This window comes from Eumetopias jubatus, unplaced genomic scaffold (assembly GCF_037043125.1).
Source record: "Eumetopias jubatus isolate StellerSeaLion01/CBP00866 unplaced genomic scaffold, mEumJub1_p1.0 scaffold_16, whole genome shotgun sequence".
Taxonomy (NCBI): domain Eukaryota; kingdom Metazoa; phylum Chordata; class Mammalia; order Carnivora; family Otariidae; genus Eumetopias; species Eumetopias jubatus.
In genome coordinates this window covers 36,922,797-36,946,060 of record NW_028274822.1, presented here as the reverse complement: position 1 = coordinate 36,946,060, position 23,264 = coordinate 36,922,797, and the positions used below count along the sequence as shown (strand labels likewise).

General features: G+C 43.9%; 1 protein-coding gene across 9 annotated transcripts in view; it reads left to right on the top strand.

The window, feature by feature from the left end:
• The window catches only part of MOCOS (molybdenum cofactor sulfurase), a 65,508-nt gene that overhangs the window by 34,555 nt on the left and 7,689 nt on the right, over window positions 1–23,264 (top strand). For 3 of the 9 annotated variants that reach the window (XR_015766929.1, XR_015766928.1, XM_088019333.1), the window contains exons 10-15: window positions 5,227–5,305; window positions 6,457–6,578; window positions 12,052–12,157; window positions 15,159–15,297; window positions 19,664–19,768; window positions 21,894–21,968. Coding sequence is in view for 5 of the 9 variants with exons in the window: in XM_088019333.1 (XP_087875459.1) it covers window positions 5,227–5,305; window positions 6,457–6,578; window positions 12,052–12,157; window positions 15,159–15,297; window positions 19,664–19,768; window positions 21,894–21,968 (626 nt within the window). In the remaining 4 variants the exon portion in view is untranslated. Of the gene's footprint in view, window positions 1–5,226; window positions 5,306–6,456; window positions 6,579–12,051; window positions 12,158–13,379; window positions 14,410–15,158; window positions 15,298–19,663; window positions 19,769–21,893; window positions 22,086–23,264 lie in introns of those variants that run through there. The other 6 variants (XM_028098279.2, XM_028098281.2, XR_003608299.2 and 3 more) reach the window with 5 other exon arrangements.

The window sequence follows — 23,264 nt, the reverse complement described above, 5'->3', positions numbered from 1 at the left end:
GCCCCCATTTTTGATTGCACCTCATCAATAGCCTTTTTGATTTCGATTTGGTTAGATTTTAGTTCTTTTATTTCTCCAGAAAGGTTTTCTCTAATAACTTCCACGCTTTTTTCAAGCCCAGCTAGTATCTTTAAAGTCATGCTTCTGAACTCTAGGTCCGACATCGTACTAATGTCCGTATTGAGTAGGTCCCTGGCTGACGGTACTACCTCTTGTTCTTTTTGCTGAGGTGATTTCTTTCGTCTTGTCATTTTGTCCAGAGGAGAATAGATGAATGAGAGAACAAAATGCTAACAGGTTTACAACGTCCCCAGCAAATATACTGTATACAAATCAGAAAAGACCTGAAACCAGGGGAAAAGAAAGGGAAAGAAAGAAAAAAGAAAGAGAAAAAGAAAAAAAAAGAAAAAAAGATAAAAACAAAAACAAAACAATACAAAAAAGGCAGAATATGATCAAATATGATCAGGCTGGTGCATAGATCAGTGCCACACACTAGATTTTGGGCGTATTTTGGTCTGTTAGAAAAAAGTGCCTCCTAAAATTTTAAAGGAAGAAAGACATATATGTACAAAATAAGGGTTGATACAATGAAGGGATGGAAGATGACTGTAAAGATGAAAATTATAAAAGATTTTATAAAAGGACTTGGTAAGATAAGTTGTTTGAAAAAAGAAAGAAGATTTAAGAAAAAAAAAGGAAAAAGGGAGAGAATGTGATCAGGCAGGAGACTAGAACAAAGCCATACACTAGTGATTTAGGGTATATTTTGATCTGTTAGAAGAAACTGTACCTCAAAATTTTAAAGAGAGAACAACTTATATATATATGCCAAAAATAAGGGTAACTACTATGAAGGGATAAAATATGACTCTAAAAATGAAAAATAAAAAATGTTTTTTTTTAAAAAAAACGGGATTTATAAGATGTTGGTTGAAAAAGGGAAAAATAAAAATAAAAAAAAAACAGTCAACAAAAATTAACTTTGATGAAATAATGAATCATGGTAAAAAAAAAAAAAAAGCCATGAATCTATGTGCAGTATTCCCCTAGCGCTGGAGTTCTCCTATTCTCCTTGATCGATCAACTTGGTCTTGGCTTGCTGGCTGTTTGTGCTGATCTTCTGGGGGAGGGGCCTGTTGCTGTGGTTTCCAAATGTCTTTGCCGGAGGCAGAATTGCCCCGCCCTTGTCGGTCCGGGCTAAGGAAGCTGCTCGGGTTTCCTTTCAGGAGCTTTTGTTCCCTGCAAGCTCTCGGTACAGCTTTGGAGGACCAGGGCAGAAATGGTGGCCTCCCACTCTCTGCCCGGAGGAGCTGAGAACTCGGGGCCCCGCTCCTCAGTGCGCCCCCAGAGAAAAGCAGTCACTCCCGTGTCCCCGGTGTCCGGCCGCACTCTGTGCTCACCCGGCCTGTGACCGAGCGTTGCTATCTCTGGCACCCGACCCCGCGCGGAGTCTCCAAACCCAGCAGATCCCTGCAGTGCGTTCCCGCACCGCTCCTCCCCGGGAAGGAAGGGGAGTCTCCCCGGATCTGCTGCTTGTTGGGTCCCTGCTGGGGGAGCAGTGCCCCGACTGGGCCGCAGATCACAGTTTATGGCAACCCCGAGCTGAGAGCCCGTGCCTCTGCTCCGTATCTGCAGCCGGCTTCCCTGCTCTGATACCTGGGAGCTCTGGCGCACTCAGACACCTCCGGTCTCTCTGTGACCCCAAGGGTCCTGAGACCCCACTGTCCCGGGAGGATTCCACCCCCCGCTTAGCCACTGCAGCGACGTCCCTCAGCGGAGCCGACTTCTAAAAGGTCCGATTTTGTGCTCCGCGGCTCTATCACTTGCCAGAAGCGGCCGGCGGAGGCCCCTCCCCCGCCGTCTATCCTCCCGAATATCGCCTCGGATTCACTTCTCCGCCTGTCCTACCTTCCAGTAAGTGGTCGCTTCTCTGTTCAGAGAGTTGTTGCTACTCTCCTGTTCGATCTCCTGTTGAGTTCGTAGGTGTTCAGAATGGTTTGATCCCTATTCAGCTGGATTCCTGAGACCAGACGAAATCTAGGTCTCCTACTCCTCCGCCATCTTGCTCCGCCTCCCTATGTAATAGTTTTTTAAAATTACTGAATGAACTTATTTTTGAGAGGGAGAAAGAGAGAGAGAGAGAAAGCAGTGCAGAGCCTGACGGAGGGCTCAATTGTACAACTCTGAGATCATGACCTGAGCCAAAATCAAGAGTCAGACACTTAACCGACTGAACTGCCCAGGTGCCCTGCTACGTAATAGTTTATTGGAATATTTTTAATACTATCTTTTTTCTTTTTTTTAAAGATTTTATTTTATTTTTTTTTTTTGAGAGAGAGAGAGATAGAGCACGAGCAGGGGAGAGAGGAAGAAGCAGGCTCCCCACGGAGCAGTAAGCCTGACATGGGGCTCCATCCCAGGATGAGCTGAAGGCAGACGCTTAACCTACTGAGCCACCCAGGCACCCCAATACTATCTTTTTTCTATTAAATATTTTAATTGGTTATTAATGAACATAGAAACACTATTGATTTTTGTATATTAATGTTTTCCCCTGTACTTTTTCTGAATTCCTGTTAGTTTTATTAATTGATCTGAAGATTTTCTCACATATTCTGTGTGAATAGGCATATCATCTTCTAATAATATTTTTCATATCTTTCTTTCTGATTTTTATTACTCTTCTTTCTTTTTCTTATCTTACTGCATTGTCTTAGCCTGCTTGTATAATGAAGCAGTGATGGAAGATATCCTTCTTTATTACTGATCTGGATAGAACGCTTTTAAAGTTTCAAAAATAAGAATGATGCTTACTGTAGGTTTTTGATAGATTTGTTTTACCAAGCTGAAATAGTTCTTTTCTTATTTAGTCAAATGATGACTAATAGTCAATTCTTATTGAATGCTTATTATGCATCTCTTGGTTATCATATTTTTTCTCTATAGTCTATTAGTGTGATGTCTTATAGTAGTAGATTGTTTAGTACTAAATTGTCCTTGGACTTTGGGGGGAAACACTACTTGGCAATGACTTTTTGATACATTGATGGATTTGGTTCACTAATGTTTTGTTTCGTATTTTTGTACCTATACATTAGTGAGATTGATACATCACCTCCTTTTTCTGTGCTTTTCTTATTTAAGTTCAGGTATCCAGGATATTAACATACAAAAAGAACTGAGTAGATTGTTTCTCTTTCTTTCTATTCTCTGAAGCATAAAAATATGTATCATGATTATGTAGGGTTTATCTCAGAATGTAAAGAATGGGAGAGAGAAAGAAAACAAATACCTAATAACTTCTGCTCCAAATTAGCAGCACTTTGTGAGGTGGTGTGATGTCCCCTCCCACCATGGATCAGATATTCTGCCCACTTGCAGGGGACTCCCACATTGTGGGTGGGGTAAGGGCATCCTTTGGCAATGCATGACAATACAAATTGAATAATAAACAATAAAACAAGACATTATAATGGTTTCATGTGTGTGACTTGTCACTCCCAGAGATTTTAGGCATCTTGAGTCCAGAGGTCACTCTCTTTTATTTCTCTGTATCTCTGAGCTGAGCGCAGGGCTTAGTACATATGGAAAGAACTCACGTCCCATGAAATTTGTTGGGGGCCCTTGAGTTCAGTTCATGCATGGATCCCAGATTTTGTCGCCTTAACCAAAGGCCTGCAACGACCTTCAGAAGGCCACTGAGGGCCAAAGATCCTGAGGGATTTATTTAGAGCCGTGTGTCAGGAGAGAAAGAGGCTGAGTACAGGCCCCCCACTGGCTGCCCAGGGAGTGCCCATGTCCACATGCTGTCCTCCCTGCTCTGGTTACTTCCTCATAACCAGTGTTCCAAGCTCATTTTACTGCTCTCCCCTGTGGGTGCATAACTCGCACTGTGCCGTTCTTCCATGCACACCCTTTTGACACGGCAGTCTGTGATTACTCAGCACAGCACATTCCTTCTCCAAACTTTGGGAACATTCTGGATTAGTTCTTCTTCTGGCTTTCCCCACACAGGGACAAGAGTATGGAACTGGCTGTGCATGTGTAAGGTGCAGAGGAGCAGGAACACAGTTCATGGAATACTTAGTACTCAAATTGTTGCATCTCTGTCTTTGTCGTGGTGAAAGCCCTGTGGTGATGGGCAGGGTGTAAGCAGCAGGCATGATCCAAAGCTGGTGATATGCCCATTTGTTATGCTCTGTGTGATGAAGAAGGACTGGGATGGGCAGGGATGCAGGTGTGCATGACATGCACTTGCCTGAGGGACAGGTTGGGTCATGCCGGTGAGCAGCGTGACTGGCAGCAGTGCTGAGAGGGCCGGACGGCACAGGCGGGTCACACAGAAGGAGCTCCTGCTTCTCGTGTCCACAGAGTAGGGGCCGCCACACAGTCAACTCAGGTGTCTTGGCTTCAGGCCTTTCCCTGGACTCTTAAGAACTCATAGAGGACAAGGACTGCAGAGTAGCAGACCGCCTCGGCAGTTCCAGCCTTTACCAAAGGTCTTTCACTCCTTAATGGCATTGGATCAGTTTCCTCTTGTTTCATCCATGTTATTTCACTCTGATTTTATTTAAAGAATAAATAGCACTTTAGCTGGGTAATGGGTACATGAGTGTTAACTATTATTATTCTTTAAACTGTTACATATATGCTATATACTCCTTCATACTTACGAAATGCATAACAATTAAAGAAAAAAGAGTTTCCCAGCCCCGCTGACATAGTAACAGTTTTATTCCTATCTATCTATCTATCTATCTATCTAGATAATGATGATAGGCACAGGAGTCCAATTTGATGCTCCCTCCCAGGGGCTTTTGAGAATTAACACTCTATGCAGATATTTTTACAGAATGAGCCTTCATGCCTGCCTATTTCTAAAGGACTTAAGGTAGCTTAGAAAACAATGACCTTGGGATGTGGAGTTGTTCAGAGGTAGAGAAATCTTTTTAGGGATTTACAGTGTTCCAGCTACTGTGGGTGTGACTGCTCAAGTGCAGCCTTCTTTGAGAAGGCTCTTTGATGTTCATGCTGTTGGTGGTCGTGATCATGCAAAAGAGAATCTCTGTGTTATAAAGAGATTTCGAAGATCTGGCCAATTATTTGATCCAACCAACTTCCGGGGTCATTACAATTCTTGTATATTTCATGATAATGGACTTTCATTTAAATAGTTGTTCTTTTTGCCTGATGATAAATCTGTCTCTAACCTTTGTTCATTAGGGATGGAGCCTATAGAGGTGCCTCTTGAGGAAGATGGTGAACAGGCTCAGATTTGCCAAAGCAAGGTCTGTGCGGACAGGTGAGACTCTGCAGCAGGTGAAAATCTCAGATCTGTCTGCAGGTGGCACAGAGGGGGAAGAGAGCAATGCCCTGTAGATTGGTCCTCCGCTGCACCCCCCATCCAGTCAGCTGCTCCTTACCCCTCATGAACTCCACTCTGATCACACTGCCCCTCGCTGTTCTTCAAACCTACCAAACATGCTCTTTCCTCAGGATGCCAGCATAGACAGAAATGTAGCCATTTAGGGATACCTGTTGTTTTTTATGAGGCTCATTCCTGGTTGTACATTTCATTTAGCTGCATTTGAGAGAAATGCTATTTTCTGGCTCATAAAGAGGTAGCTAGGCATCTTCTGCTCAGAACCATAAGTGCTCTGATTGATGAGAATGGACTTCCATTCAATCTCTCAAAGCATTGGAGAGAAAGTGCAACTAAATGAGGTTTCATTCTACACTTCCCTTTCCAGACACAGATAGGCAGCTCTTTGATCCAGTAAAAATTGAGGATATGACACGTTTTCCATTCTATCTATCTTGTGATCCCAATGTAGGTTATTAGCAATTTTGCATTATAAATTCTGGTGATGTGTAGATTTTAGAACAATTTTTAAAAAAAATTTAAATGCTTTAGATTATATTTAAAAACTCTCTAAGATTGCAGAGTTAAAAAAGATCTGGATCAATAAATCTACTTCTATTGGTAACTTGAAGGCATAGCATTCTTTTCACAAACCAAACCCATTATTCCATGTGGTCTGGCCATGAGGGAAAATATTCGTCAGGCCCATAGTAAAAATCCTGAACATATGTCTGGGTTCAAGGGCTTCTTAAAGCAAAGTACCGCTCTGGAAGCTCTCAAATTCTAAGCTCTCTGGTATTAGTGGCAAAAAATAATATAAACAAGGATTTTCAAATGAACTTCCAAAGCTTTCTATCTGATCTGAAAGCTTTGCACAAGCCCCAGCCCTCAGGTCTCCCCTGCGTTGGCCATCTCCCTGCAGCTTCCTGAGGACGTTTTCACTGTAGGCTTCTCTCCCTGGGATGCAGTATCATATTACGTTATATTTATTACATTGTATTATTTTGCAATCTAACTTTTTTGCTATTTAGATTATTATTTAAAGGAATACTAAATAACATTCACTCCCCTCCTTTTTTTCTCTCCTTCAGGGTAAATACTTATAATTGTGGAGAAAAAATTTCGAGCTGGTTGTCAAGGTTTTTTGGCCGTCCGTGTCAATTGATAAAACAAAGTTCAGACTTCCAAAGAAGTGCAAAGAGACGGGGCAAAGGTATCACATTTGGGGTTGGTTCTTTGGGGACAGGGACTTGGGTTTACCCTGGCGTACACCCAAATCAGCCCATGGAATGGATTTACAGGGCGACTTGCTCATGCACAGAAAGCAGGGTGGTCTGCAGGACCCACGTGTGGTCTCCAGAATGACCCCGAGGAGATGGAGGTGGGCTTCCAGCCAGCTGCCCCGCCTCTGACAAGCACTCTCAGTCCTCCCTGTTTCGGAGCACAGTTTCACTGGGTTACATAAAATCGTCGGTAACTTGCCATGTCCTCAAATTGTATGAGGGAACAAGAAAACCCAGGTTCTAGTCTCGGCTCTGCCACATGGCGGTGAGAGCTTGGCAGAACTTGAGCCTCGTGGTGCCTCAATTGGTGTAGACCTCAACTCCTTCGACTTGTAAAAGTGCTCGGAGTTTTTCCTGCCAGAGCTATTGTTAGCTGAAGTGAGACAGCAGAGAAGAAAGTACCTGAAAGTTAATGGTACCACATGGGAAGAAGAGATCATTTTGGGGTGTCTGCTCATGCGTCACCCTCTCAGAGAAACCTTGCTTGACGGCTCTCCTTAGAAACAGAACCTCTTCAGTTCATTCCTGTTTTATTTTTCTGTGTGGTACTTTTCCCATCAGAGAGGCCACGCATTTTACTCAGTTTTTCTGTTTATGAGATTGTGATAGATTGTAAGCTCTGAGAGGACAGGGATTTTTGTATGCTTTGTTCAGTGCTGCATCCCTGGTGCTCAGAACAGCATTGGGCACATAGTAGTTGCTCAATAAATACTAGATGACTGAATGGATGAATGAGTCATTGCCACATTATTGATCTGTGTAGGGATGACCTGGCTTAGGGATTAGCACGCAGAGATACTGGCTTATAAATCCGAGAGTAGCATTTTGACAGTATGGGGACCAGTGACTGGATCAAGGGATTACCTGCACAGGTGAACTTATGAATCCCTGAAAATGTATGGTAGAGAGAGGATTCAAAGGATGTAATAATCTACTTGCACTTTTAGAAGTGTTGGCAATTTGTCATGTCAGAATCTGTTCAATAATTTGAGTTGCTATGTGATGGAGAAGGGGAAAAATATATGCTCAGCTAATTGAGGAGATGAACTTGGTGGTGTTTGGGCACGGGTGAGCTTAGAGACATGATGAAAGAGGAGAGACAAATGGGCAATTCTATGGGAGTAGGGACATGCAAGGAGTGGGGCTCGACAAGACCAGGGCCACCATAGAAATGAGCTGATAGAATTAGCTCTGATCATTCCTGGTGCCTCCTGTCTACCTGGGGCTCAACTGGGTCTTCAGGAGGCTGGCTAAGATTTTGAAGCAATGGTTGTGGTCCTTCGAGATCTAAGTTCAGTGGCAATGGCTTACCAGTAGACACTGGCACTAACGTAAAGGTCACAGTAAAGGTCTATGCAAAGGGTATGGGTGTGGGGGAGGCATCCTCTACACCTGGAGTGAGTCACGGAGGGCTTCAGGGAGGAGGTAACTTTGGAGGTGCATCTTAACGTTAAGACAAGAGTTTTCTAGGCAGAGAGAGGCAGGAAGTTTAGTCGGGAGCAGAATTGCAGGGTTTGGCATTTCATGGGCCCAGAGCAGGGCTTAGGAAGGGTTGAATGTGGGTAGGGGCACCCTGGGGCAGAGCTGGGGAGAAGAAATGAATGTTTGGCTGAGGAGGCAGTGAGTACCATCTTGTGGTTGGGGGCACTCATTGAAGAACTCTAAGCTGAGGAGTTTTGTGATGCCACATGTGTTAGAAAGACACTCTTGGCGCGGTGTGGAGGCTGCATCACAGAGGGAGGTGGGGGGTACAGGGCAGGAGGCGAGGCTGGAGGTGGCAGCGACTGTCCTAGTGGGAGATGGGGACCTGGGTAAGGCAAAGGGAGGTGCCGGGGAAGGTCTGTCTCCTGCATGATACAGTGCCAGAGAGTGTCACCTTGAGAATATTACACCTCACAGATGCCATTTATGGTAGAGAGGTCTCTGATGGGCTAGGCCACTGGTCTTTGAACATTTTTAGGTTGGTGCACCTTAGATCAGCTTTTTTAGAGTTACACTACCTCCTTGTACATTTTTTGGTTGTCATCTAAACTGGCCAGTGGAATCTCAATATTTAGTGGTTTGATTCTCAAGAGTATTCATTAAAATATACATATATGTATATGTATGGGCAAACTGCCTTTTAATGGTCAGAAATTTTATTTTTCTTTTTCCCCTTCAACTTATATTTCCATTCCACTTCCTTGACAGCATTTTATTTTAGTGTTATATATTTCATGCTTGAAAATCTTTCCTTGGCACACCTGGGTGGCTTAGATGGTTAAGCGTCTGCCTTCAGCTCAGGTCATGATCTCAGGTTCCTGGGATTGGAGCCCCGCAGTGGGCTCCCTGCTCGGCGAGGAGTCTGCTTCTCCCTCTCCCACTCCCACTGCTTGTGCGCTCTTGCTCTCTCTGTCAAATAAGTAAATAAAATCTTAAAAAAAAAAGAAAATCTTTCCTTGATCACTCTGTCATAGTTATCTGAAACTACAATTATATATAAATTGAAATGTATACACATTTTTCAAGTTTACTGTGACCATAAGAGTCTACATGTTAGGAGATATTTTCTAGGTTGAGTTTTTTTTTTTTTTTTAAAGATTTTATTTATTTATTTGACAGAGATAGAGAGAGAGCACAAGTAGGCAGAGAGGCAGGCAGAGGGAGAGGGAGAAGCAGGCTCTCCACCGAGCAGGGAGCCCTGATGCGGGACTCGATCCTGGGACTCCAGGATCATGACCTAAGCCGAAGGCAGTCGCTTAACCAACTGAGCCACCCAGGCGCCCTCTAGGTTGAGTTTTTAATAGTACACAATTTATCAAAGCAACACAAGTATTATAAATTTTGAAAAATAGTTAATAAACATAAAGAGAAAACATTGTTGAAAATGAATCTCTTAATGAGATGCCTGGGCGATCCTCCCCCCACCATTTATTCCCATGTCCCTGAATGACTGTCACCTGTGGCCAGAAAAGCTGGTGCTCAGCACTGATTCTTCTCTGGAAAACCTTATTTAAGTCAAATAAAAAGCTGGGGATGAAAGGAATTTGGTGAACGCACTGTCACTCAAACCTTCCTTCTGAGGCACATGATTAAAGCACAGGAATCTCACATTATGATGACTCGAATCATCTGTCTCTTGGCCACTTAATTAGGTTGGGCAGTTCTGTGTATAGAGTGAGGAATGGGAACCCATCTGACCTGTAGGAGGCTCATTCACTCACTCCGCTTTAGAGGCTTTATTTTCTCAGCACAGACCCCAGGGCTTTGAATGGAGCTTTTGTTTTCCACTCGGGAGAGGTTTAGCCCCCAGTGGCAATGCGCCTTAGAGAGGTGAGTGAGCCTTTCTCTGTGAAGTTCGAGAAGGGCCTTTGCGGAGGGGGCTGGGATTCCAGTTCCCTTCCCTGACGCAGCCATTTTAGCAAAGAAGACCTATGGAAGTAGAGGGTCTGGAAAGCAATTCTCTCTCTCTCTCTCTTTTTCATTCTTTTATTTATTTATTGGCACAAAATTTCTTATTTTATTACCTTTTTTTAAAATTTAATTTAATTTTATTATGTTATGTTAGTCACCATACATCATTAGTTTTTGATGTAGTGTTCCATGATTCATTGTTTGCGTATAAGACCCAGTGCTCCATGCAGTACATGCCCTCCTTAATACCCATCACTGGGCTAACCCATCCCCCACCCTCCTCCCCTCTAAAACCCTCAGTTTGTTTCTCAGAGTCCATAGTCTCTCATGGTTCGTCTCCCGCTCCGATTTCCCCCTCTTCATTTTTCCCTTCCTTCTCTTAATGTCCTCCATGATATTCCTCATGTTCCACAAATAAGTGAAACCGTATGATAATTGACTTTCTCGGCTTGAGTTATTTCACTTAGCATAATCTCCTCCAGTCCCATCCATGTCGATGTAAAAGTTTCTCTTGAAAGTGTCCATTCTTGTGTACTTTGGGTTCCACGAACTTGGTTTGGAGAGGGCTAACTTGGCCTTGGCCCAGCAGACCTTTTTTCTCAACATCTCGTTAAAGATAGTGATGGCCAGCCAACAAATGGTTGACAGAAGCTGCTAGCGGTTCTGGGCACACTTGATACTTTCTTTTATGAGTTTTTAGTTTGTTTTCCTTCCACTAGTTCTAAAACTTGTATTCTTTTTTTCTTTTTTTAAGATTTATTTATTTATTTGAGAGAGAGAGAGAGAAAGAGCGAGTGCCTGGGTTGGGGGGAGGGGCAGAGGGAGAGAGAGAATCTCAAGCTGACTCCGCGCTGAGAGCCTGCTGTGGGGCTCAATCTCACGACCCCGAAGCCCCTCTTTCGACTGTTTTGGGGAAGTCCCCCATCCCCACCTCCCTCCCATTTCTCTTCTAAATGTTGTCTCCAGGTTTTTTTTGTTGGACCAATTTCACTTCACCATTTTATTTTTTTTTTCCCAGATTATTAACAGAGTATTCTAGGAGCTCTTTTTCTTTCTGTGTCTGGGAGATTTGGGCCATGCTTACAATGTTTTTATTAGTTCCAGGACACCATTTTTCCCTTGTAGAAATAGTCTCTTCTTTTTAAAAATGCAAGCTAATGGAAGCATGATTCATTTGCATTCCGAGAAAGCAACTCTTCTTTTTAAATTTATTTAAACTTTTTATTGAAGTATAAGTGACATATAATATTATATTAGTTTCAGATGTACAACATAATGACTTGATATTTGTATATATTGAGAAACAATCACCACAATAAGTCTGGTTAACATCTGTCACTGTATATAGTTACACATTTTTTTCTTGTGATGAGAACTTTTAAGATTTACTCTCTTAGCAACTTTCGAATATGCAGTATGGTGTTATTAACTACAGCCACCATGGTGTACATTGTATCCCTATGATGTATTTATTTTATAACTAGAAGCTTGTATGTTTTGACTCTCTCCACCCATCTTGCCCACCCCCACTCCCTGCCTCTGCTAACAACCAATCTGTTCTCTGTATCTATGAGCTTGTTTTTTGTTTGTTTCAGATTCCACATACAAGTGAACTCATATGGCGTCTCTGTCTGACTTATTTCATTTAGCATAATGCCCTCAGAGTCCATCGATGTTGTCACAAATGGCAAGATTTCATTTATTTTATTTATTCATTCATTTTAGAGAGAGAGAGAGAGTGCATGCAGGAGAAGGAGCAGAGGAGGAGGGAGAGACCCTCTAGCAGAGAGATGCAGGGCTCCGTCTCATGACACTGAGATCATGACCTGAGCCGAAACCAAGAGTCAGACGCTTAACCAACTGTGCCACCCAAGTGCCCCAATATTTCATTCTTTTTCATGGCTGAACGTATACATATATATATATATGTATATGTGTTTGTCATATCTTCTTTGTCCATTCATCCATTGATGGATACTTAGATTGTTTAAAATACTCCATCACTTTTAGATCAGCCTGTGGGTACGGCAGCCTTCCTTTCTCTGGTGAATGAAGCACAGTATTTGCTGATAAACAGATCCAGTGTTTTGGAGCTCCAGCAACAATTAAATGCCAGGTAAGATCCTTTGCCTTGGGAATAGCAGACAGGTATAACCACTTGACTCTGGCAGTGAGCCATGGAGTCCATGGAGTAGACTGGGGAGTCACGGAGTCCAGATGAGAGACTGAGGCCCTGGGAAGTTACAAAGCCCTTAGGTCCAGTTCCCACGTCTCTCTTGATGCCTTCATGATGCTTAGGCAACCCCAACTCTCATTTTTAAATCATTCTATTTTTAACATTTGCTTTAATTGAATTGAACTTGACCCAGTTTTGTTGCCCACCCTCCCACCACCCCCTGTCCCCTAGGAGCCTTGCCTACTTGCACAGTCAATTTTGAGTGAAAAGAAGAATGGTTATGAAAGCTTTTAGAGTTGTAGCTACAGATATTTTTTGTTTGTATCATCAGACAGAACTGGTACCGCTGCTTGCCTGTTCCCACCCAGTGTTTTGTAAGGGCCCTGACATATTAGCAGGTCAGCTTTAGAAAGGATTCGCTCAACCCCCTTCATTGTTCTTTAGAGGAAATTGAAGTACCAAGGTAATCAGACCATCAGGGCAAAGAAAAGTCACCCCGTTTTTACATGAGAGCTGGGACTGGCTACTCATCCCTAGTCCACAGGCCAGGAGGGGGTGCACGCGCCTGTCACCATGAGCCGGGGATCCTATGACTCTCACATGCCATGTGGTACTGGGTATGAGTATGTGTGCATACTCACAAACATCTACAAATATAGCTTAATAAAAGTGACAAAGACGGACTGTTTGTAGTAATTCCTGTTTATAGTCATTGGCAAAACCACGCAACAGAGTTCCCTGGCCATGGCCCAGCTCGCCCTCCTTGGTACATAAGTTCGATGCAGCTGCAGGGTCCCTGGGTGTTCACTGAGCTGTCAAGGCACCGTGACACTCCTCCTCAGGTCCCCAGAGCCCTGGAGAGAGCAGGGCAGTGGTTGTCTGGGATTCTTGGTGTGCAAAACTAGGAGGTGGAGACAGGCTTGCTGCAGTCCTGGTTCCTACCAGTAGGGGACCATGGTTCCTACCAGCTGGTTGAAGGCAGGGCTGAGGAGCAGGGAGGAGATGGGACAGGGGTACGAGGACCAGCCTGGGCCTAGTGCCCGGGAGGGTCGCTGGGGGCTCCGGTTGGTCTGTCTCTGTTCTACTTTCAAATTTGATGGACTCAATAATGCATATGCTGATCATGATAGCTTTTGAACATAAAATTTTTCTTTTTACACAGCACAAAAGAAGGGTTTGTAACCTCGAAGGTAATCCAGAATCAAAGGATTTTAGGACTGGGAAGTGCCAGCCCTTGCGTTTCAGATGAGGAAATCGTCATTCTCGTCGGTCATGGGAGTTGCACATAGTGGCAAAGCTAGACATGGTTCTCCCTGCTCCTGGCTTTTTTTTTGCTCCTGGCTTTTCACACACCATTCCCTGCTTGGAAGGGGATGGGGATATAGCCTTAGCCTCCACCAGAGCCTTACAGGTCTATTTCCAGGGAAAATTCCAATCATACTTAAGAATCTCCCCTCCAACTTAAAAATTTTTCCTTGTTGAAGCACAAGAAAGCACAAAAATCATAAGTCCGTAGCTCAGTGAATTTTTACAAATGTATATGCCCATGTAACCACCCCCCAGATCAAGTAGAGAACATTTCTAGTAAACCAGAAACCTTCCTCATATCCCCTCTTAGTCAGCCCTACCGACGATCACCACTATCCTGGCTTCGTTCACCATACATAGTTTCACCTGTTCTTGAACGCTGTATAATGGGATCATACAGTGGGTTCTTTTGTTTAAGTTTTCAGACGCTTTATTTCAGTGCTTTTTCCCTTGGGGGCGCGGGGGTGGATGGAGGTGCAGAGAGTCATTTTATAAGGCCTCATGGCAGTAAACAAAAATCGTAAACAAGAATTCTAAAAATGGTGTATGTTAGTTAAAACTGCAAACAGGATGGAAGTTAGGAAGCAAATTTGTTTTTACTGAGATATAAATGACATACAATATGATATTAGTTTCAGATGTACAATATAATGATTCAATATTTATATACATTGAGAAACAATCACCACAATAAGTTTGGTTAACACCTGTCACCATACATAGTTAACATTATTTTTCTTGTGATGAGAGCTTTTAAGATTTTCTCTTAGCAACTTTCAAATATGCAGTACGGTGTTATTAGCCATAGCCATCACGCTGTACATGACATCCCCGTGACGTATGTGTTTTTTTTTTAATTTTTTTAAAAGATTTTATTTATTTATTTTAGAGAGAGAGAGAGAAACAGCATGAGAGGGGAGAGGGTCAGAGGGAGAAGCAGGCTCCCCGCTGAGCCGGGAGGCCGATGTGGTTCTCGATCCCAGGACTCTGGGATCATGACCTGAGCCGAAGGCAGTCTCTTTAACCAACTGAGCCACCCAGGCGCCCCGTGATGTATGTGTTTTATAACTGGAAGCTTGTATCTTTTGACTCCTTCACCCCTTTTGCCTGCTCCGACCCCCGCCTCTGGTAACCATCAGTCTGTCCTCTGTGGGGAATAAATACTAAAACCTCCCATATGTACTCATTGGTGCTTTATGATGTTCTAATATCCAAAAAGAGTATGAGCTCTTGGAACATTTTAGGTCCTTGGTAAGTAAGCCTGTTGTTGCTCCTTAAATGCCTCGTCTGGACTCACCTTGTAGAACTGGTATTTTTGTAGAAGTTGGTTCACTTGACCACTGTTCACTTGGTTTCCAGAGTCCTTCGTCTCTTCAGCTAAGATCTACTCACCCTTTGCACCGCTTCTAGGAGGTGGGACTATCTCCCAGGGGACACCATTGAGGTCTGTTTAACAGCTGGGTGTCTGCTGGCCTTCCACTAGTGGTAGAAGCTTGTTCTAATCATCTGGGCCTCTGACCAGAGGACGACAGTTGGTGAAGTCAGGCATTGAGTGCTAGAAATGTTGAACAATTACAACAGTGCAATTATCCACTCCTCCCCCCTTCCCCCCTTTTTGGTATGTCTTAAACAGTGATGAGCATGGAAAGGAAGAATTATTCCCAATGAAAGACCTCATCTCACGGTTCCGTGCCAATATTATTACCAATGGAACAAGGGCTTTTGAAGAAGAGAAGTGGGATGGGGTTTCAATTGGTTCCTTGCGTTTCCAGGTGAGTTGGGGGAAGTTCAGTTCCTTCCTCAAGGGTTGCAAATGGAAACTGGCCTCTATTTGAGGCCAGGAGGGTGGCAGGCGGGAATCCCTCTCTGTCTTTGACTCTGCCCCGCAAATCCTCAGCGGGAGGGTTTGTGACATCTGCAGTCTGGGCCTCCCTTTGGAAGGACCAATCGCTTATTCGCTATGAGGGTGGCAGCAGTCCGTTTCCCATGGGGCAGAGAGAACGTGCCCTGTGCCAGGGCTCGCGGGCTTAGTGCGCCTCCGCCTCATCATTATGTTTAGGCTTAAACTCTGTTTCCTTAGAATGCTGTGTCTGTGAGAACTTTATCCTGTTGGAACCCATTGGACTTTCCTGGTGCTTGTGGAGGAGGACCCAGACACCTAGCGGTCCCTCAGTGCCCATGGCCACTCCACCTTCTTCCCTCACTCTGCCTTCTGGCCTCACCGGCCCTTGTAGAGGAGCTTGTCGTCAGAGGCAAATTTCTTTTGTCCATTTAACTCCCCAAGCTTCCTCTTATCCTGACAGCTGCTTCCCCTTGAAGAAAGCAAATCTCTTCTCTCTGTGACATTCACTCCCACAGACCTCTCTCTGGCACCAGCCTTCCCGCCGCCCCCACATCTCTGCCTCCTGACCCCTTCTTCTTCTTATTTCCTGTTGCTCTGTCCCTGCCATGTCTTTAAAACACTTGCTCTGACGTATCCTGCCTGATACCGAACAGGCATTGATCTATATTGTTTGATAAATGGAGAGGAGGGAGAAATAAATGAAGAAAAGAGGAAAGTGAAAGAACTAGAGCTAGCTTATTGTCACAGTCAGAATGAGTCCTGGCAACATTAGCACTGTGGCCCTTCTGGTACCCGGAGACATAAATACAGGAAAGAGTCTTTGAGAAACTTTTCTGAGATGCTTTGCTTTCTTTAGGTCACTGTTCTTAATAAACATTCACTAATAAAAGTGAAAATATGCCTTCCCTTTGGCCCAATACTTTCACTGGTAGAAATCTATTCCATAAAATACAGTCATACAAGCGTGCAGAGCTATGTTACAGACTTGACTTATTGGGATGCCTGGATGGTTCAGTTGGTTCAGCGTCTGTCTTCGGCCCAGGTCATGGTCCCGGGGTCCTGGGATCGAGCCCCGTGTCAGGCTCTCTGCTCAGCGGGGGTCTGCTTCTCTTTCTTCCTCTGTCCCTCTCCCCCCGCTAGTGCTCTCAAGTAAATAAAAATCTTTTTTAAAAAACTTATTATAGTGCTTTTATAAATATGAAAACTTGGAGGACATCCTACATATCCACAAAAGGGAGATTGGTTCAATAAATTATGCTATATTCATACAATGTAGTCCTGTTCAGACACTAAAAAGTATAAACTGTAGTTAGTACTGTGCCTTTCAAAAACGAACTGCTTAAAAGACGTTTGCTGATGCCAATACTCAGGCTGAGGCTGTTGCAATGCAAAAAGATTTAGCACATCTCTTTTGGGAAAGTGATTTTTTCACTGGGGATCATCAAGTCATAAAAACTTTGATACCTGTTGCCTTTAGAATCTCATTTACAGAGATCGTCGCTAAGAAATGTTAAATGGCAAAGAGGGTTATGTGGATTAAGACCTTTATTACAAAATCATTGATAACAGCAAAGAATTAGAAACTGTTTACATGGCTTTGTAGAACAGGGAAGAACATCAGCCCCCAGGAATGCCAGGCCATTGTGAACATTGCAAAGCCCAAGGATGGCGTGGTCTCTGAGTACAGACATGGAAGGGCGTCCAATATGTATTGTGGAGTAATGTCCACAGGGAGGAAGCACAGTGGCCTCTGAGAACCCAGGGAGTGTGCTGCACAGGTGCACGGCTCATCGTGTCCTGCTGAGAGCTTCAGTCCCGAGCCACCTACAGCTTCTTAGCCCCCCTTGCCTCTGAAGACAGAGAGAGAGGCACCTGCTGAGCGCTTTCTCTCTTAATTCTTTTTTCGTTTTAAGATTTTATTTTATTTGAAAGAGAGAGCACAAGCAGGGGGAGCAGCAGAGGGAGAGGGAAAAGCAGGCTCCCCACTGAGCAAGGAACACGATGCGGGGCTTGATCCCAGGACCCTGAGATCATGACCCGAGCCACCCAGGCACACCTCTTTTAATTCTTAAAGCTTCTGTATTGTTTGAGTTATTTTTTAAAGAGCATGTATGCTTGTAAACAATTTTTAAAAATCCCAATGAATAAGAGTACTAGAAAAAAAGCTTAAAAATGACAATGTTTTAAGAAAATTGATTTCTTTGTCTTGGTGTTTGAAAAAAGTGCCTGGAAAATATCTTTCTTTCTGCCAGCTTGAGAAACTGTTTTAAGAGAGTCTTTTCACCAAAATGACAGGATTTTTACTTGAAGTGTTATCTGTTGGATGGCAGCTGGGGCCCCCGGGTCTGGGGCTGGTGGGACATCCCTTCTGTGGGACATCTCTTCTGAGGGTCATGGCCCTGCAGACTCAGAGGGAGCCCAGCCTGGGAATCACAATGTTCTAGGCAGAGAAGGTAGAATGTTCTGTACTTAATCCTTAATGTTCTGATCTTGTGGAAGTCTTGTTCCATCTGGGGGATTCTCGTGTATAATCATGATAGCTTCCACTTTTGAGCATGACTCAGTGCCAGGTCTGGGCTTTGCATCCTAGAAATAGTATCTGGAATCCTCACTGAATCATGCTAAGGGGCTGGATGATGAAATGAGGCTTTGAGAGGTGGTAGGTCTGCCCGGGATCGAGGCCAGTGCTGAGCAGAGCCCCGTACAGCACCCTCCAGCCGCGTCTGGAGGGCCTACACAACTTGACTTTGGTACCACAGTGAGGTTATATTTCCCCTTTAGTGGCCGCCAGCCAGAAGGAGAGTGATACGAACAGGTCAAGACACATCCACATTTAGTTGTTCCTGGTTTCAGTGCATACTTTGTGTTTGCCCATGAGTGAGCAGAGGAGCACCTGTGCCCTTTTTATATGTGCGAAAAAAAGAAGCATCTTGTCACTGCTGAGTGCATACTTCCTTTTTTTGTGTTAACATTTATGGGAGATTTTCTCACTATAAAGCAATTCACGCTCATGGCAGACCAACCAGAATAGAAGTTCTACCATATGGTATGACCCCTCTTAAGATGCTGGGTATGCATATATACATATATAAGAATACACATGTAATTTTGTTTCCTGCTTATTTCAATTATAAACATAAATATTACCTCTTTTATTTAAAGCCCTTTATAGATTAATTTTAATACCTGTATGATATATACATGAAGTGTGGCCATTCTTCTCTACTGTTTGATGTTTATGATAGTCCCAGATTTCCCCCACTACAAATAATGTGAGAAAGATCCTTGTACATGAATCTGTGTTTGTACTTGTGGTTCCTCTCCCCTCCCCTCCCCTCCCCTCCCCTCCCCTCCCCTCCCCTCCCCTCCCCTCCCCTCCCCTCTCCTCCCTCTCCCTCTCCTCTCCTCTCCTCTCCTCTCCTCTCCTCTCCTCTCTCTCCTCTCCTCTCCAGATTTATTTAGGGGCACCTTAGTAGCTCAGTCGGTTAAGTGTCTGCATTTGGCTTGGGTCATGGTCCCAGGGTCCTGGGATCGAGCCCGATATCGGGCTCCCTGCTTGGCAGGGAAGTCTGCTTCTCCGTCTCCATCTGCCTCTCACTCTCCTTATGCTCTCTCTCGCTCTCAAATAAATAAATAAAATCTTAAAAAATTTATTTATTTATTTGAGAGAGAGCACATGCATGAGCAGGAGGGGCAGAGGGAGAGGGAGACAGTTTCAAGCAGATTCGGAGCTGAGCATGGAGCCCCACATGGGGCTTGATCTCATAACCCTGAGATCACGACCTGAGCTGAAACCAAGAGTCAGATGCTTAACTCACTGCACCACCCAGGTGCCCCAGTTGTGGTTCTTTTCTCAGGTGAAATTCCTAGTAGTGAAATTTCTGGGTCAAAGGACATGGACACAGTAAGGTTCTTACCGATAATGACTTAGTGCGGGGGCCATGGGTGTTTATTTTCTCCCAGTTTACCCTCCAATCAGTTAGTTCTTTTCTTCCTGGGAGGATCCAGGAAGAAACCTGAGATAATCATCCAAGATCCACAACCACTCTTTTTTTTCTCACGAAGCCCTGAAGCAGCAGTCTTTCAGCTGATGAGCAAATATGGATGATTCCCCAGGACTGTGTGAGGAGGTGCCACGTTCTGGCTCCTTAAAGTTAGAGTACTGAGCTCCCATGTTAGTGGGGCTGGAGACCGCCTCTTACAACCAATCCTCCCGGACCCAGCTTCCTCCCTGCCCAGCAGGAGGGTCCGGTCACGTTCATGACAACGCTGTCTTTTCCTTTCTCACCTGCCAGGTTTCAGGGCCTTGTCACAGATGCCAGATGATTTGCATTGATCAGCAAACTGGGCAGCGAAACCAAAATGTTTTCCAAAAGCTTTCTGAGAGTCGTGAGAGAAAGGTAAGCATGATTACAAACTATGACACCTCTTGTAAGATCCTGGCTCATTATCCACACCAGAACTGTAGTTCTGAGTAATAGCGCTGAGTACGTTTTAGAAGTAGGGAGACATTCTACGGCTGAGGGGCTACCATTAAGGTTCCGACTTCATCCACAGAGCCATCTTATTTTTCCTTTCCCTCCATTTCCTTACTTTTGGGGGTCTTATTATGTGTATTTTTGGTACTCTCAAATTTCAGTGAAGAGATATGGGGTAAAAATAAGAAAGGAGTAAATAAGCAAAGTAAATTTATTGTCTTGAACATTATTTTCTTCACCACGGATGTCTCATGAGAGTAAAATGTCCCCTGGTGAGTAGAGTAGCTGCATAGACAGGTTCAGTAAATTTCACTCTCAGAAGCTTGTAAGTCATCTTCTTGAGGGTTCATATGACCAGATCTTTTCGTGGATGCCAGATGATGGAAACTGAACTTCTAACAGACTGATGCTTTAGGAAGATCTATGTCCAGGCTAGTACTTTCTGTTTTTTTGTTTTTTGTTTTTTGCCAAGAATTCTAGGAAGCCAGGTAAGCAGTCAGGCTGCGTGGAGCATTTCTTGAACATTAACTGAAATAACGTAAATATCTAATCTCTCCCCAGTAATAAATTAGAAGGCTAACTCATGGTAAAGTGTTCTGCATTGTTTTCTGTGTCTCTCCAAAACCGGGGTTTGTTTCACAGTATGGAATTGCCACAGTCTCCCTACAGATACGGGTTGGATATGGTCTGCACGTGAGTGTTTGACCAACATGTCTGTCTGCTCCACGGAGGCAGGCCATGTCACCTGGGGGTGTGGGGACCTTGAGCCTGTACCATGCAGGGTGCCCAGGGAGGGGATGGGTGGGCACAAATACTATGGGGCATGCAAGGAAATAGTACTTCTTAGAATCACTGTAGTTCTCATGTGCACACATCTTTTTTTCTAAAATAATTTTTGGAATAATTTTAGATTTACAGATAAATTGCAAAGAGAGTACAGAGAGTTCCTGTGTACCCTTCACCCACAAGTGCACAGATCTTCAGAAATTAATTTGGCCTCAGCCCCTGGCGTGGGGCCTGGAATATGGGGGTGTCCACTGATGTTATCACAGCAGTGGCCAGGTCTGGGAGCACATCGCATGCTCCAAAGGGTTCTTATTGGCTCACTTGCATTGATAGCAAACTTTGAGTAGACTCACACAACTCTATTTTGGAACTTCCATCTTTATTCTAGAGAGCTTGGAGAACATAACCTACACCACATTAAAAAAAAAAATCACATCAAAGAAAATGCAGGATTTTGCTGTTATTTTCGCAAAATAGTTTTTACATCAGAGGACAGAGCAGAAATTGGCCTGGCTGTGGTCAGAAGCAGAGAGCAGGATGCAGGCCCTACTACCAGAAGCTCAGGGTACACAGGAAGGAGAAAAAAGAATGGGTCCAGCCATTAACAGGTGTGGGGAGACTGTCGGGAAAGGATAATATGTGTGTGTGTGTTTGTGTATTTGTTTATTTTTAAGAGAGAGAGAGCATGTGTGCGGGTGCCTGTGAAAGTGGTGGTGGTGGGGATATTGGGAGGAACAGAAGGAGAGGGAGAGAGAGAATCCCAAGCAGGGTGCACACTCAGCGTGGAGCCCTGCACAGAGCTTGATCTCACCATCATGACCTGAGCTGAGATCAAGGGTTGGACGTTTAACCGACTGAGCCACCCAGGCACCCTGAGAAAGGACATTTTATTTTATTATTATTTTTAAAGATTTTATTTGTTTATTTGACACAGAGAGGGAGAGCACAAGCAGGGGGAGTGGGAGAAGGAGGGGCAGGCTCCCCGCGGAGCAGGGAGCCCGATGGGGGGCGCTCGATCCCAGGACCCTGGGATCATGACCTGAGCTGAAGGCAGATGCTTAAGCGACTGAGCCACCCAGGCACCCTGGGAAGGGACATTTTAAATGAAAATCTTTGGTGTCTGAAAGTGGGATTCCCGTTTCCTACTACATTCTAGGATGTGTCTTTAAAGATTTGACTTGATTTTAGTTGAACATTATTATTTACAAAATTATGTCAACTGCTAAAATAATCTAGCTTGTTGCTGCTGTCTTGTTCACAGGTGAACTTTGGAGTGTACCTGATGCATATGTCTCTGGACTTATCTTCCCCACGTTTCCTGTCTGTAGGATCTCAGGTGCTCCCTGTGTTGAAAGAAAATGCAGAGCGCCATGATTTACCTGCTTCTGACTAACATCAGGATGTTACCTCCTAAAATGTTTTTTCAGCATAAACTAGAATTCCTCTTTTACAACTCTGTCTGCTTTTATTCAGATTGTCACATGGCTCAGTAGAATTCCATCTTTTGAACAAGGAGAGTTTTCTCGGAGGTAGAGGGAACTCTTGTTGGCTTCCTCTAACGCCTGGTCTCCGCGCATGCGCTGCTGAGCTCAGGGGGCAGGTTCTGAGGCCTCTGTGTTTCCATGAGGCAAATGCAGCTCAAAAGCTGTGACGTGCCCAGCAGCGTTCCCCTAGGTGTTCGGAGCAGGATAACTTTAATTCGATGAGGGTTTGTCTGTCTTTTCTTTCTTTTCTTTCTTTTCTTTCTTTCTTTCTTTCTTTCTCTTTCTTTCTTTCTTTCTTTCTTTCTTTCTTTCTTTCTTTCTTTCTTTCTTTCTTTCTTTTTTTTTCTTCCTTCCTTCCTTCCTTCCTTTCTTTTCTTTCTTTCTTTCTTTCTTTCTTTCTTTCTTTCTTTCTTTCTTTCTTTCTTCCTTCCTTCCTTCCTTCCTTCCTTCCTTCCTTCCTTCCTTCCTTTCTTTCTTTCTTTCTTTCTTTCTTTCTTCCTTCCTTCCTTCCTTCCTTCCTTCCTTCCTTCCTTCCTTCCTTCCTTTCTTTCTTTCTTCCTTCCTTCCTTCCTTCCTTCCTTCCTTCCTTCCTTCCTTCCTTTCTTCCTTTCTTCCTTCCTTTCTTTCTTTCTTTCTTCCTTTCTTTCTTTCTTTTTCTTTCTTTCTTTCTTCCTTTCTTCCTTTCTTTCTTTCTTTCTTTCTTTCTTTCTTTCTTTCTTTCTTTCTTTTCTTTCTTTCTTTCTTTCTTTCTTTCTTTCTTCCTTCCTTCCTTCCTTCCTTTCTTTCTTTCTTTCTTTCTTTCTTTCTTTCTTTCTTTCTTTCTTTCTTTCTTCTTTCTTTCTTTCTTGATTTTTATTTATTTATTTGCAAGAGAGAGAGAATGAGCCAGGGGAGAGGCAGAGGGAGAAGCAGACTCCCTGCTGGACAGGGGGCTCCACCTCAGGATCCCGAGATCATGACCTGAGCTGAAGTTAGTTGCTTAACAGACTGAGCCACCCAGGCGCCCCAGGTGAGGTTTTTTTTTTTTTTTTTTCCCTATTATAATTCCCTCTCTTCTTTTTCTATCACTACTTTTCTTTTTCTTAATTTAAGTGTAGCTGACACATAGTGTTAGTTTCAGGCGTAAACATAGTGAGTCAACACCTCTG